Raw genomic sequence first — 13812 nt, 5'->3', positions numbered from 1 at the left:
ATAAATTAAGCCGGGTTCTAATAATACTCTTTCCAGAGACTACTCTCCTCCCCTTTTCTACTAAAAGATTTAACATGGAGATGTTGGTTATCTCCAAATTCCAAATGGTTTAAACAGAGAAAGGCAAAATGGGGAGATGGTTGACTGGTGACCGGCTTGGGTTTCTTTGAGACACAGATTTATGTTCCATCTTAAGCACTGCTTTTTACTTGTGTTTTGTCTTCTTGCTCTTCTAGAAAAAAATAGAAAAGCTATCCGAGATGACTGTCACGTACTCCAGTAAAGTAGCAAATGCGACTTTTTTTGGATTTCATAGGTTACTCCTCAAGTGGAGAGGCAGCATCTACAAACTACTGTACAGGGAATTTATTGTCTTTGCTGTTTTTTACACGGCAATAAGTTTGGTGTACAGGTACCTTCCTTTGCATGTCTCCTTAAACGGCCATCAAATATCATGTAAGAATACAGTCTCAAAAATCTGAGCCTTGGGTTGCCGCTGACTTTTGCCTTATGTAATCTCCTCTTTTGCATGATCCTCTCTTGCATTCTTCATCTCAGGGTATTTTAATCCACACTTAACCCATGCTTAGGGATCTCAAGTAGACTCTATCATGTCCAGGTGGCCCTCATGCCAGCCCCATGTGAATTGATCACAATGTGATACCAGGCACCCTGCCAGGATTTTGCCGGAGGCATAAAATGGCAGATTTATTACTTAACTCCTCACTCAGTGGTGATTTTGAGTGGCAAAGGCCACGAACAAATAATCATCGGTGCCTCTCTCAGCTATGTCATTGATAGTTTGAATTTGTGACTTGGCAGCTTATAGCCACTACCTACATAATTGACATGTCCGTGAAGGGTGTCTATCAGGTGACTTTCCTTTCTTTTGCCTGGAATGACGAGATCTCATCCAGGGTGATGCCGAGGCCTGAAAACGAATTTATTTTATTTTTACCCTCTGAGTGCGGGGTACATTATGTTCACAACAGAAGATGTTTATTCTTTATACCATCACAACCTAAGCCCGTCAGACCAACAGAAAATTTGAGCAAAATCATATTGAGGAAATACTTCTGTGATTAAAATTATAGTCTAAATAAAATGTTACCAGTAGTGCAAATGGGAAGCTTTATGAGGTTTTTTTTTTTAACTAATTTTATTTTCTTTTATTTTTATTTATTTATTTTTAAATACTTTATTGCCAAGTTAGCTAACATACAGCGTGTACAGTGTAGTCCTGGCTTTGGGAGTAGATTTCCTGTGGTTCATCGCTTACATACAACATCCAGTGTTCGTCCCAACAAGTGCCCTCCGCAATGCCCGTCTCCCATTTTCCCCTCCTTCACAACCATCACCCGCATCAACCCTCAGTTTGTTCTCTGTACTTAAGAGTCTCTTACGGTTTGCCTCCCCCTCTGTTTGTAACTTATTTTTCCTTCCCTTTCCCTGCGGTCCTCTGTTAAGTTTCTCAAATTCCACGTAGGAGTGAAAACATGTGATATCTGTGTTTAGTTTTTTTTTAATTAAAACTTATTGCATACATTTCTACTCTGGGGGAATTTAAAACTTAAAATAGAAAAGCTAAAGGTTTTTGAGGCTGTATTTCCACCTTTTCTATGTACTTCAGTTTGTTCTTTCTCTCCCACATACTGATGAACGACTTCGTATTATCATTGCTCTTACCGACCTTCTTCTTTGCAGCCACAGGACTCCCTTTGACCAAGAGAGATAGCAATTTGGCCAGCTGATAATTGTCAAAAATAGAATAGGAAGGGCTATTTTGCTGCATATCAAAATATCTGTAAAGGGACATCAGGGGTTTTATTTAAAAACCTCTAATAATTTTTCAGATGTGTCTTATAAGTACAACGTTATTTTGACAATGTATTTTTGTATCACCTAATGCTTCAGAATACGAAATAGTGGAAGACACATGACGTTTCAGAAGAATTGTCTCATTAGTTTATTTTTACTAATGTGAGTTTATTGCTGCTACTGCTGCAATAGCACTCTGAATAGCACTCAGAGCAGCTGCGTCGTGGCCAGAAATCCTCCATGGGGCCTCCACTCTTGCTTCAATATCTTGCTTATACCCCACAAAATTGTATGCACGTGTTTTTGCTAAAGACCAAAGAGTGCTTACATTTATAACAATGATCAATCGTGCAAGTCATTCTTCATTTTTGTAAAGTTCAGCTATAAAATCTCGTCGAAATATATTCTTAATCTTGATTGAAGGTATACCAACCACTATAGGTTGAATTTATCAAGAAAGTCAAACATACCTGTAGAAAATTATAGCATCATTCTCATGTCTACTAATCATGCTAAGTTTTAAAATTCTATTCTAAGCAAATAATGATACTTAGCAAAAATCATGAGACAAAACCAGACTTCATTACTTTTGAGTATACCTCTTTTTATTTTGGGATGAATTCGACAAAAATCACCATTTTAGTACTTTTTAGCTAGTAAACTTTCTACGGAGCTATTAGCTAAATATTTTTTCCTTTGGCCAGTTGTTAATAATAACCACCACTTTATTATCGAAAAAGTATGACACTGTATGTTCAGTGGTTTTATATATGATATATTCTTTAATCCTCATAACATTCCTAACACATAGGCTTTATTGTCCCCATTTACAAGTGAGAAAACTGAGGCTCAGAGAGATTTAAAAATATGTTCCAAGTCCAAATTTGTAAGTGGCAGATCTGGGATTCAAACCTGGCTTTGTCTGACCTTAAGGTCTGTGCTTTCTGCCTTTAAATCCTCTTGGACCATTTCTATTTGAGTGTCGGAAACTGTTATGGCTGTGACTTGTCATTGGCATGACCTTGACAGGCCTGTGCAGCTGAATAAGAATAAGCTGAATAAGAATTTCTGAAACCTCCTCAAAGCTGAGGCAGGAACTCCAAGCCCATCCTGCACCCCAAACTCCTTTGTCACTACCAGCTCTTCATGCGCAATCTGATTGGTGGCTCGCTGTTACCCCATCATCCCTCTGCTTCCTCTATCAAAATTCTACTGACTCAAACAGGGCTTTTGACATATGTTGTAATGGATCTTTCCCAGGGATTTCTTCCTCCCTTGGAACAGCTGTACCATTCATTTATGCAAATTTCTTTGCATTGCTTCTCCTTGTAGATCTCGACCATTACGATTACCCTGCCTTGGGACGTCTCTCCTGACTGCAAATCCCCTCCCTGTAACATAAATATCAATAATAGCTCCATTAAATGAACTTAGGTTTAGCCTAAGTTCATACCAGAAAATGGGTTTTGGTGAGATGCGTAATATAAATTTTGATATTTGTATTATGCAAACACAAACCCACCAAATGCAGGAATAAAAATTTTTACTCCTTGTTATGTGTTATTTTATATTTTAAATAATTGCGGGTTTTAAAATAAATGGTTATAATAGCCTTTGAAGTACAACACATATAATCAAGAATGTGCTAAGTAGCATACTCGTAAGATCAAGATGTCAAGGTTAGGGTTATAATTTAATCCTCATAATTACTTAACAACTGTAGTTCACTTAATCAAGACACCCTTTTTTTAAGTATACCTGATGAATAATGGAAAATTGGACTCTTTAATGAGTTATTTTGCTCTAAATCCAATGTATTCATCATATAAAAGTTTAAAATACAAAGTATTTAAAAATAAAAGTTAAACATATAAGTAAATGGAAGTTAATAAATCCCACTGTCTAATGGCCAATAACATTTATGTACTGAAAACATTGGTACTTGAAACATTCAGCAATTAAAAAGCTTTTGAGATCTATCAGCTTAGGTAGAAAAAAGCATTATCGCTTCTTAAAAAAAATTACAATTATTTGTGCTTAATTGTTTGCACTGAATATCACTTGCAAAGCAGGTGCAGAAGTATAATATCATAAAGGGCTGTGCATTTTATTTTTGCTCCAGATTGTTACTTACAGGAGCCCAAAAACGTTACTTTGAAAAATTATCAATTTACTGTGACAGATATGCTGAACAAATTCCAGTAACCTTTGTGCTTGGTAAGTATAGGTCACACGCAGAACGCAGCCACACTGTCTCTGTTCGGATGACATCAATGACTCTGCATGGGAGTGTTTCCAAGCTGAGAGGCATGCCTGAAAAGCCGCTGCTTGCAATAGAACCAGAATCATCCATAAAGTTTGCCCTCAGGGCTGCTTTCGCTAAATTAACACCAAACAAGTTTGAGGTAATAATTTGCTATCAGACAATCAAGCTTTCTCTACACTAACTGCCCATTTTTGCCATCAATATTTGAATTCTAATACCCACTTACTGGGTGCTATGACATTGCCAGGCACAAATTACATTTTTATTTTTTTTTGGAGGGCAAAGTCATAAGTATGGATAACAACATATTTTTACACCCCGATCCCTAAAGAGGCTGAAATTCTGCTAAAAGCATCAGTGTCAACAACATATCTGCTATAAGAAATTGCTTTATAGCTTCCTGTTATTTTACAGGGTTTTATGTTACTCTGGTAGTGAACCGATGGTGGAATCAGTTTGTGAACCTGCCCTGGCCAGACAGGCTGATGTTCCTCATCTCCAGCAGTGTTCACGGAAGCGATGAACACGGGCGCCTGCTCAGAAGGACCCTGATGCGCTATGTGAATCTCACGTCCCTGCTCATCTTCCGCTCGGTGAGCACGGCTGTGTACAAAAGGTTCCCTACGATGGACCATGTGGTTGAAGCAGGTATTGTGAATGACTCTTCCCTCCACGGACTCCTCTCATCCTAGATGGGAACCTTCAAAATTCCTTTGAAAATGTCTTTTATTTATTCATTCACTCAAGGAACATTTATTGATTACCTACTATGTGCCAGACAGTCTTAAGAGGCAACGATGAATAAGACATAGTTACTGCTCTGGAGAAGTTTGCCAGGGCGGCGAAGGAGGGGAAGCAGCAGTCAACCTTAAATTAAGTGGCAGAGAGTCACTGGCCTTTACATAAATATGCCAGAGTAAAAAGTATCATATTTATTAAAATCATCTTTAATATTGTATGATCTTTTCTTTTTTTTAACGTTTACTTATTTTTGAGAGACAGAGACAGAGCATGAGTGGGGGAGGGGCAGAAAGAGAGGGAGACACAGATCCCAAGCAGGCTCCAGACTCTGAGCTGTCAGCACAAAGCCCGACTCGGGACTCGAACCCACAAACTGTGAGATCGTGATCTGAGGCAAAATAGGAGGCTTACCGGATTGAGCCACCCAGGCGCCCCTATTACCTGATCTTTTCTAGCACTTTATGGTTTATCCATTTTCATAAATATTATTTCATTTGGATCCAAAAAAAAAAAAAAACCCCAAAAACAAGACACGAGAAAGGTAGGAAACAGATTCAGAGGGGTTATAACTGGAGCACCTGGGTGGCTCAGTCAGTTAAGCCTCGCACTTAGGCTCCGGCCATGATCTCGTAATTTGTGAGTTCAAGCCCCATGTTGGGCTCTGTGCTGACAGCTCAGAGCCTGGAGCCTGCTTCGGATTCTGTGTCTCCCTCTCTCTCTGCTCCCCCACCTCCTAGCTCATGCTCTGTCTCTCAAAAATAAATAAACACTAAAAAAATTTCTTTAAAAAAGAGAGAAAAAAGAGAGGTTGTTACCGGCCCTGAACCATTAGTAGAGGAGCCAGCATTATGATACAGGCTCAAAACTCCTAAGGTGAATGCTTTTCTCCAAACAGAAGTAGATTCTAGCGGGAACCAGGAAGGTGAGTTGTCATCCAGGCCGTGCGGGTATGTCGTCTCTCTCATGCCTCAGAGTAGATGCAGGTGTTCTCCCTGGTCCTCCGGGACACAGTGCGCTGAGAACAAGTCATGGTGGAAGGATGGTTCTCTTCGGTGTGTTAATATTTAGGAGAGAAGCGGTTAAAGCGGCCTTCGATGTGAAGCGCATTAAATGAGATCATTGCTGGCACACACTGAATAAAAATTGGTGGTTGTGCTGGGCCGTTGTTAGCAATCTGCCAGTTTGTTGGACTATAGTAGTGAATACGTAGACCATATAAAAACCGTGAGACGACCCTGCCTTTATACTGAGGACAGTCTCAAATTAGGTTGCCGTATCCCGTCTCCTTTTCTGAAATGTCCTTGAAAACGGATTTTTAAAAAAGAATGGTATTTGGGATTTTTTTTTTGAGGCCTTTTTGGCCTGGATTTGGTTTTGCCTCCTTAGATAAACAATATAGGTAGTGACTCAGAACAAAGAAGGAATTCAAATCCTTACTCCACCACTTACTAACTGCATGGCCTGCGTGATTTACTTAACGTTTTATGTTCAGTTTCCTCATCCATAAAACGCGCTGATGAGAACTTACAATACCACCCCACTCATATACCTCACAGGCTTCTGTGAGGATTAAATAAATTAATATTTGCACAGCGTTCCGAACGGTACCTGGCACGTGGTAAGGACGCTCTTGCTATCAAGAATGAAATCACCTAGCACAATGGCATAACGTCACCCTTCGCTCATTTTTGAAGACTCACTTGATGTGACATCCCGGGTCTTCTGGATCTGCTATGACCAGGTGGTCATGGAGGAGAGTAGAGGACGGTGTTGCGGTACAGGGTAAGACGTGAGAAAATAGTGCGGTCTGGGGTGTAGGCTAAGGATTCAGATGAAGGATACAAATGGCCTGGCATACACACAGGTCTGTGATGATATAAAGCCAGGAGGGACTTTTAAAGAATTACCTGTCACCCCTCCTCCGAATTTAAAAGCTGAATACTGTTTCAGAATGACCTAGTTGAAAATGCCACGTGATGAGTTAATTTTCTTACCCTGATGTCCTGAGGATCAAAAGCAGTAAGAGTTTCCACCTCTGAAGAAAGTCCTAAAAATGAGCAAGAAGGGTTTGACCTGTTCCAAATTGACGAGTGACAGCTGAAGTTTACTTCAATGCATAAAGATGGTGTGTCGCTGGTCCCGACGCCTCCTTGGGGGAGAAGACAGTGTGTTCAGACAGGAATCAGGCCGCCCGGCCCAACTCTCAAAGCAAATCCCTTCCAGCGTCACCTTCATATTCAAAGCACAGCAGGAGGAAGCCAGGATGGCTGGCGATGAAGAGGCCTCTGGGGCCTCTGGTCACAGCTGAGCTCAAAGAAGGCCGAGTCGTGCACGGTTCTGAGGGGCGAGTTGATATGGAGGACGAATAGAATGATGTGATTTCATTTCCTGTACGTGTATCTTTCATAATGCCAAGGCTTACCCCTTGTCAAACTTGTGCAAATGCCTGTTTTGCACCTGTGTTTCCCCTCTGCCCCTTTCCAAGGCGTTTGGAATATTGGACTCCTCTCTCCCCACCACCCACATCCGCGACCATTCTAAGCGAATCTGGAAGTATTCAACTCCTTGATGTGCATTTAGACAAGTGTGTCCCAACGTGTAGTCTGCAGACCCACAGGCACTTTACATCTTGAATTCCTTGAGTTGTTTATTTAAAATGCATATTTCTGGGCCCTACCTCAGACCTGCTGGATCAGAACCATTGGCTGTAAAGCTCAGCAAACCTGCACTTAACCAGGCTCCTAACGCTGCTGTGTTAAACGCTGAAGTTTGAAAAGAGTGGAGTCTTTTCTGGGATGCTTATTTTTTTTAACCCCTTTTTCTCACCCCTGGGGTAAAAGGCTTTGGCATCCACTGAGTAATTCATTACTAATAGCAAAGTAGCAACAACTAAGAGAAGGGGGGAATTTGTGGTTTTGACCACACGAGAGGCTCCAGAATTGGAGAGGGGCATCGCCACCAGTCTGTTCGGAGGCTGCCATCCAGGGCGCTTGAATCAGACCTGCATGGCCATAGTGGGCATCATTCTGACTTCAATCTCTCGCTCGGTTTATGTGGAGCCTCTGAAGGAGGAGAGAACCAATGGAGCCAGGAGGGGGCTAAAGCCTTTGCAGGTGCCTCTGGGGTCCTGGACCTCACAGTGGACACGTCCCCACTGTTCTCATAAGTAGTTTTTTTCTCAAGAAGCAGAAAAGGCAGCTTGGGCCCCCAGGAACATAAAGTCTGTGCATCAGGCAGCGAGGCAGAGGGTCCAAGCCACTGCCCTCGAAGCTGGGGGACACGCCCCAGAGGCGGGGTCCTTCCTGACCGCCCCATGGCCCACCCCACGACTGGGCGCCCTCTCTGCCGACTGGCAGCACTGACTCACCAGACTTCTTGCTCCTTTCCCCAGCAGAGAGGGCTGACTCAGTCTGCACATGGGGCTAGTGTCCAAGCTCCGACCACTGGACACACGCCTCCGCCACTGTCTGACTGTCCTTGGCCTGTGCCAACGTTTCTGGGAAGAACAGGAAGTTCAGGGATGGCGGAAAATGTCTGGCAGATGTCCTGAGCCACAGCCAGGACACCTGCTCCGCCTAAGGGCAGACGGGGCTGGTGAGTGGAGCACAGGGGCCCCCCGAGGAGTGGGGGCAAAGGCTGGAGGCACTGTGGAGGACACAAAATACCTACTTCTTGCCAGGTGACTTTCCTACATAGAATCACCTGTGAGAAAAAAGTACATGTTCTCAAACCTCAGTGCACATTAGATACTGTTCAAAATCAATATTGCCAAAAATGCAGATCCCAAGACACCACCCCCAGAGATTTTGACTCAGTAGACCTGGGGTGGTGTCCAGGACTGAATGTATTTAACCTGCTCCTAGAGACTTTGAGGCAAGGGGTCCCCAGATCACATTCTGAGCAAAACAGGCTTTAAGGCCATCGGAGTTTCCTTCTAACCTTTTCTTTGCCTTGCTTCAGGAAGGGTCCCTGCCACAAAGATTCAGGGCTGGCCAGGAGGAACTGAGTGAGAGGGCAGAGAGAAGGAAGATCAGCATGTCCTTCTGAAGCACCTGGCAACCCCTAGACCAGAGCTGGATGGGCTGGGGCTCTCACCTGCTAGTCCCTAAACTTTCCTTGCTTTGAAGTTGGACAGTCAAGTTACATTAGCCTGGAAAATCAGAAGGACCAAACGCATGCTACCGGGGTAATGCATATGCTCTGATGCTACAGGTTAAATTTGTCAAATTAAAAATAAAATAGTTTTATTTCTGCTCACATGAAAATAGAAATAACAATTGAGTGCAAAATAGTATCAGTTACGCTAAAAATTCCCTGAACTGGCCTGTCATCAGTTATTTACCAGAGGAGCTGTGACAGAAGAGTCTCTCTTATTTTGTCTATTGGCAACAAACCTGTCCTGGAAAATTCCAGTCATTCCAATCACCAACCCTGGAAGATGTCACTCATTCTAAGTCAAGTCAGGTGCACAATTCCAGACCTTCACCGAGTCAAGTGATGGCCTTAATTGGGTGTTTATGTTATGGCTTGAGACTGAACTGAAACATTTTATCTGGCGTTTCATGGTGACCAGGAAAAAAAAAATATTTCCCTTCAAAATTACTCACCAGAAGCACAAAAATAGGTAATGGGAAATTATATGCATTCCTCTAAAAGAAATGTTACTAAAGCTGTTGTTACATCTGTCTTGCATTTGCTTATTTAAAAAAGATCTATTGAGTGTATATTATATGCCAGGCGCTGTGCTGAGCACGGGAACACAGCGAGAAGCAAGAATAGGTATGGTCCCTGTCCTCAAGAATCCGTAAAAATTACTATAAATCTTTTCTCACACGAATCGTTTTCAGAGACAAGCACAAATATATTTACGGCTAAACTTTATATCTCTGCATTGTATCTCTATTTCTCTAAAATAGTTTCCTTCTGTGTTTGGTGGCCAGTAAAAGTGGTCAGAAAAGAGTAAAATTTGAGGAAAGGGCACTCTTCAGTTTTCTTAAAGCCCTGGAATCTTAACATGATATTCCTCAAGCTTCTTCTACAATGAGGAGACCCCACCAGCAATTTTAGCAACACTTACAGTTAACAGACATTAATACAACTAACCAAGCTCTCAATTGTCAAGTGGCTGTTAAGATACAAGTTCTGCCTTTAGATGCACTGATTGGAAGGCTAGCCCCATACTTAGCTCACGTAAGCTGTGATCTTCTCTCACTAAGTAAAATCAAATAGATGTTGTATAATATTGACTTTCTGCCCTGTGGTCTGCTGTTCAATTCTTCCAGAGGCATTCCCTGGCACTGGGGCTCCTTGGTCTCTGTAAAATCTCCAGCTGCTCCGTGCGACACAGAGATGATCAAGGAGACGGTGGTATTCACGGGTTGTGCCAGTTTTCACTCTCTTGGCTGAACTTTTACAGGCTGAGTCAGTTACCCCTGTAGTCTCACATGATGTGCCCAGAACAGACAGAATGTCATCCTGTGAGTGAAACTTGGCTCACCTATGCACACTTGCTGTATATAGGAGAGAGAGTACACGGTAGAACTAGCCCTACTTGAGTTAATGCCACGATGGGTAGTCTCAGCTGGTCAGTGTTTGAAGGTTACACACAGTTCTAAGAATTGAATCAAAGCAGCCACTCAATGTTACTCAAACTTTCACTGAATTATCAAAAGTACTTAATTTTTTTTAGATGTTTTTAGTGTTTATTTATTTTTTGACAGAGAGAGAGACAGAGTGCAAGTGAGGGAGAGGCAAGAGAGAGGGAGACACAGAATCCAAAGCAGGCTCCAGGCCCTGAGCTGTCAGCTCAGAGCCCGACATGGGGCTCGAACCCACAAATCGCGAGAACATGACCTGAACCACAGTCGGACGCTTAACCGACTGAGCCACCCAGGCGCCCTCAAAGGTACTTTAAATTTAAATTACAGGTTCCCAGACAGCTGACGGAATCAGAATATCTGGGGCTTACGACCTAGGAGTCTCCATTTTGAGCAAGCTCCCGGAAGCACTGCAGGATGTTTGACTTGGGCCAAGAATGCTAAAACGGCCAGCTTGCTGTGTATTCTGTGCACAAGGGTGAATGATCCTAAATTTTGTCAGAAGCCGAAATCACTAGGGTTTTTTAAAAAATACTGATGCCTGGCTCCCACCCCCAGACATTAGGATTCAATAGATGTCTGATGAAACCTGGGCATCAGGAGTTTTTAAAGCTCTCCAGACCGTTCTAATATGCAGCAAAGTTTAGGAACCACTGCACTAGAGCATATATATCTATTAACTCCTCCAGCTTCACCTGCAGTCCGCCTCGAATCTATTCGTTCAGGGCAAATGTAATTCTGGGCCACCTAGATGGGTAAGCAGTTAAAAGCACTGATTTGGGCTATGTTATTTCCTGTGTGTCATGTGTAGAAGGCAGTGAACTACCAAATGGGATACTAATGTGGGGCCAGGGATATGGCTGAGTAGAGATGTTTTTCCCACATCAGAAAAAGAGAGGAGGTTCTATCTCTCTGTTCAGTATTACTCCCCCAGAAACTGATTTTACTCAACCAAATCCTATTTCAAGCTTTTCAAACTCTGGGCTATAACTCATTATTGGGTTCTTAAATCATTTCGATGGCTTGCTAGCAGCATTTTTAATGGAATGGAATAGAATAGAACAGAGACGAACACTAAATATTAAAGAGCACATTATGTGAAAGAACCAATAATTTTTTGGGGGAACCATACATATCTTACCGTGGTTCATGGTAAAAAAAAATAAAAACAAAAATAAAAAAATTCTGACATTCTGCCCAGGACAGTGGTTTCACAATGTGATTCCATCTCTCTCCCTCAATCTCATTTTACCTCCCTTTGATTTTCCCAGTTGACAAGGATTTCTAAACCCCTACCATTGAGTTTAAAGGAGAGCTATAGTTGAATCCGATGGCTTCATGCCATTCATTTAGAAAGTACAGTACAGAGATGAAAATGAGCCAGGCACGTTGCAATCTTCCTGAAAAAGCCATCTCTCTGGGAAGGGCTCAGATGCTGAACGCACAACTTTCTCTTACAGAAAGAACTGGCAACAAACCCATTCTGCCTCCAAGTTTTGAGATGCAGTGCTTTTAGCTCTTCCGCTAATAGAGGCTCATTTGCACACTCTGCTTTAACAGCTAAAGACACCTGCCTTGGCTTCAGCTGAGGCAAAATAGACCAATCATACAGCAGGCAAAATCCGTAAAGACTGGCATATTATTAGTGGACACAATTAGGCCTTTGGCTTGAGGGCTGTAACATTTTGCCTTAAAGTAGCAGGTCTCACTTACTCCATCAAACCACAATTCAAGTCGCAAGTAAACACTGTGTGTGCGTGTGTGTGTGTGTGTGTGTGTGTGTGTGTGTGTGTTACCCTGGTTTGAAATATTAAGGACGTTTCCTGGGATAAGCAGTATGGCAATTGCCGAACAGAGCTGAACTGGCCAGAAAGCCAGAAGGAAAAGAGAGCAAGGAAGTTCTGGGCAGATACAACAGCAAGATGAAATAGTAACGCCAGGGGTGTGGACAGGGCCCGAGGGAGCATGGCATGAAGACTGACATATCAAGGTCATGGGGTTGTGTGAGGACCAGCCAGTTAACAGTGCTACCAAACTGTGGCCAATCAGTGCCTGTGTTTCACATAGTCCTAGAGATGAGGATTATGACCACATTCTGAAAAAGATCACTGGCCTGTGGTGATAATGACCTGACGTGATGAGGACAACCTTGCATTTCATAATAAATGTTCTTTCAATTGATTTAACCAACAATCTATAGATTTCCTTTTAATTGCCCGATACCTTGATTTTCAAAGAGAGGGTTTACTTTAGATGAGATGTGTGACCCTGCAGGGAATAACAAAAATCACCCTGCCTGTGCGCTCTTGCAGGACGCGTCAGTGTCTCGTCATTCATCTTTGGTATTCTTCATCGTCATTAGTGTCTTGTCATTCATCTTTCACAGAGCCTAGCAAAGCACTCAGTATGTTTGGGCTAAAAATTAAAAACCACCAGCTTTCCTTGCTCTACATGTCCCCTCCCAATTGGTGGATGTGCTGTATGGGGGAGGACCTAACTCTAGCTTTAGTGCACGCGCTGAATAAACCCTCACTCGGCATACTGCATTCTGCTAAGCCAAAAAAAGAACTCACCAGCACAATTTGATCCATACTCCTGAATAAAAAATAACCAGAGGTAAAGTTATTCTTGGGTCAAATGACAGCGATTGCAGCCAAGATATAAATGGGGTAATTTTTGAAAATTGCAGTAGAAATCCCCAGAATAAAACTGCTAGACAATTGACATGAAATCTCCAAGAACAGGATTCTAGGTAAAGGGTGGCCCGTTGCCTCAAATCTTTAAGCACAGAGCCAGGACAGGTCAAGTTTATTAACTTCTCGTAATAAGGTTTACTCACGCTCTGCAAGTCTTTAAAAAGAAAAAAAAAAAAAGCAGATTGTCTGGATCATGCAAAAACTTGAGACGCACTGAGAAATGAGAAGAGAATGATCAGGCTCATTGTTATCTTTGACATCCGGAGAAAGTCCAATTCCTCAGGGATGGGCAGAACCACCACCCCCCCTTCTAAGCTAACATAAATAACCTGAGTATTATCTAAAATGAGTCTCGTGTTGGTAAATATTGGCTTTGTAGTTGATACTCTGTTTACTTCAAATACTGAACAAATAGTATCTTCATTCGGTGGGGCAGTGATTTTCAAATATTGCTGTGTGCTAGAATTTCCGGCGGAGCTTGGTACATGTGTGACTGCCTGTATCTAATTCCATTAAGTCAATCAGGAAGATTTTACATGGATGCTGATGCCCGGATTCACTGTAGACCAATAGAATCAGAATCTCCAGGGATAAGGCCAAGACATTGGTATTTGCTAAAAGTACCCACATGAGACTCTAGGGTGAAGACCTGGGTTGAGAACTTCAGCACTACTGAGTCCGATTTAGTAGTAAA

At 42.3% G+C, this 13812-nt stretch overlaps 1 protein-coding gene across 2 annotated transcripts in view; it reads left to right on the top strand.

Annotated features, from left to right (window-relative positions):
• The first annotated feature begins 260 nt into the window (after window positions 1–260).
• Window positions 261–13812, top strand: part of BEST3 (bestrophin 3) — a 37491-nt gene continuing 23939 nt past the window's right edge. Inside the window, exons 1-3 of one of the 2 annotated variants that reach the window (XM_030321702.1) lie at window positions 261–412; window positions 3941–4035; window positions 4499–4732. In XM_030321702.1, the coding sequence (XP_030177562.1) occupies window positions 261–412; window positions 3941–4035; window positions 4499–4732 (481 nt within the window). Of the gene's footprint in view, window positions 413–3940; window positions 4036–4498; window positions 4733–11882; window positions 11939–13812 lie in introns of those variants that run through there. The other variant, XM_030321703.1, reaches the window with a different exon arrangement.

This window comes from Lynx canadensis, chromosome B4 (genome assembly GCF_007474595.2).
Source record: "Lynx canadensis isolate LIC74 chromosome B4, mLynCan4.pri.v2, whole genome shotgun sequence".
Classification (NCBI taxonomy): domain Eukaryota; kingdom Metazoa; phylum Chordata; class Mammalia; order Carnivora; family Felidae; genus Lynx; species Lynx canadensis.
This window is presented reverse-complemented; position numbering and strand designations above follow the sequence as displayed.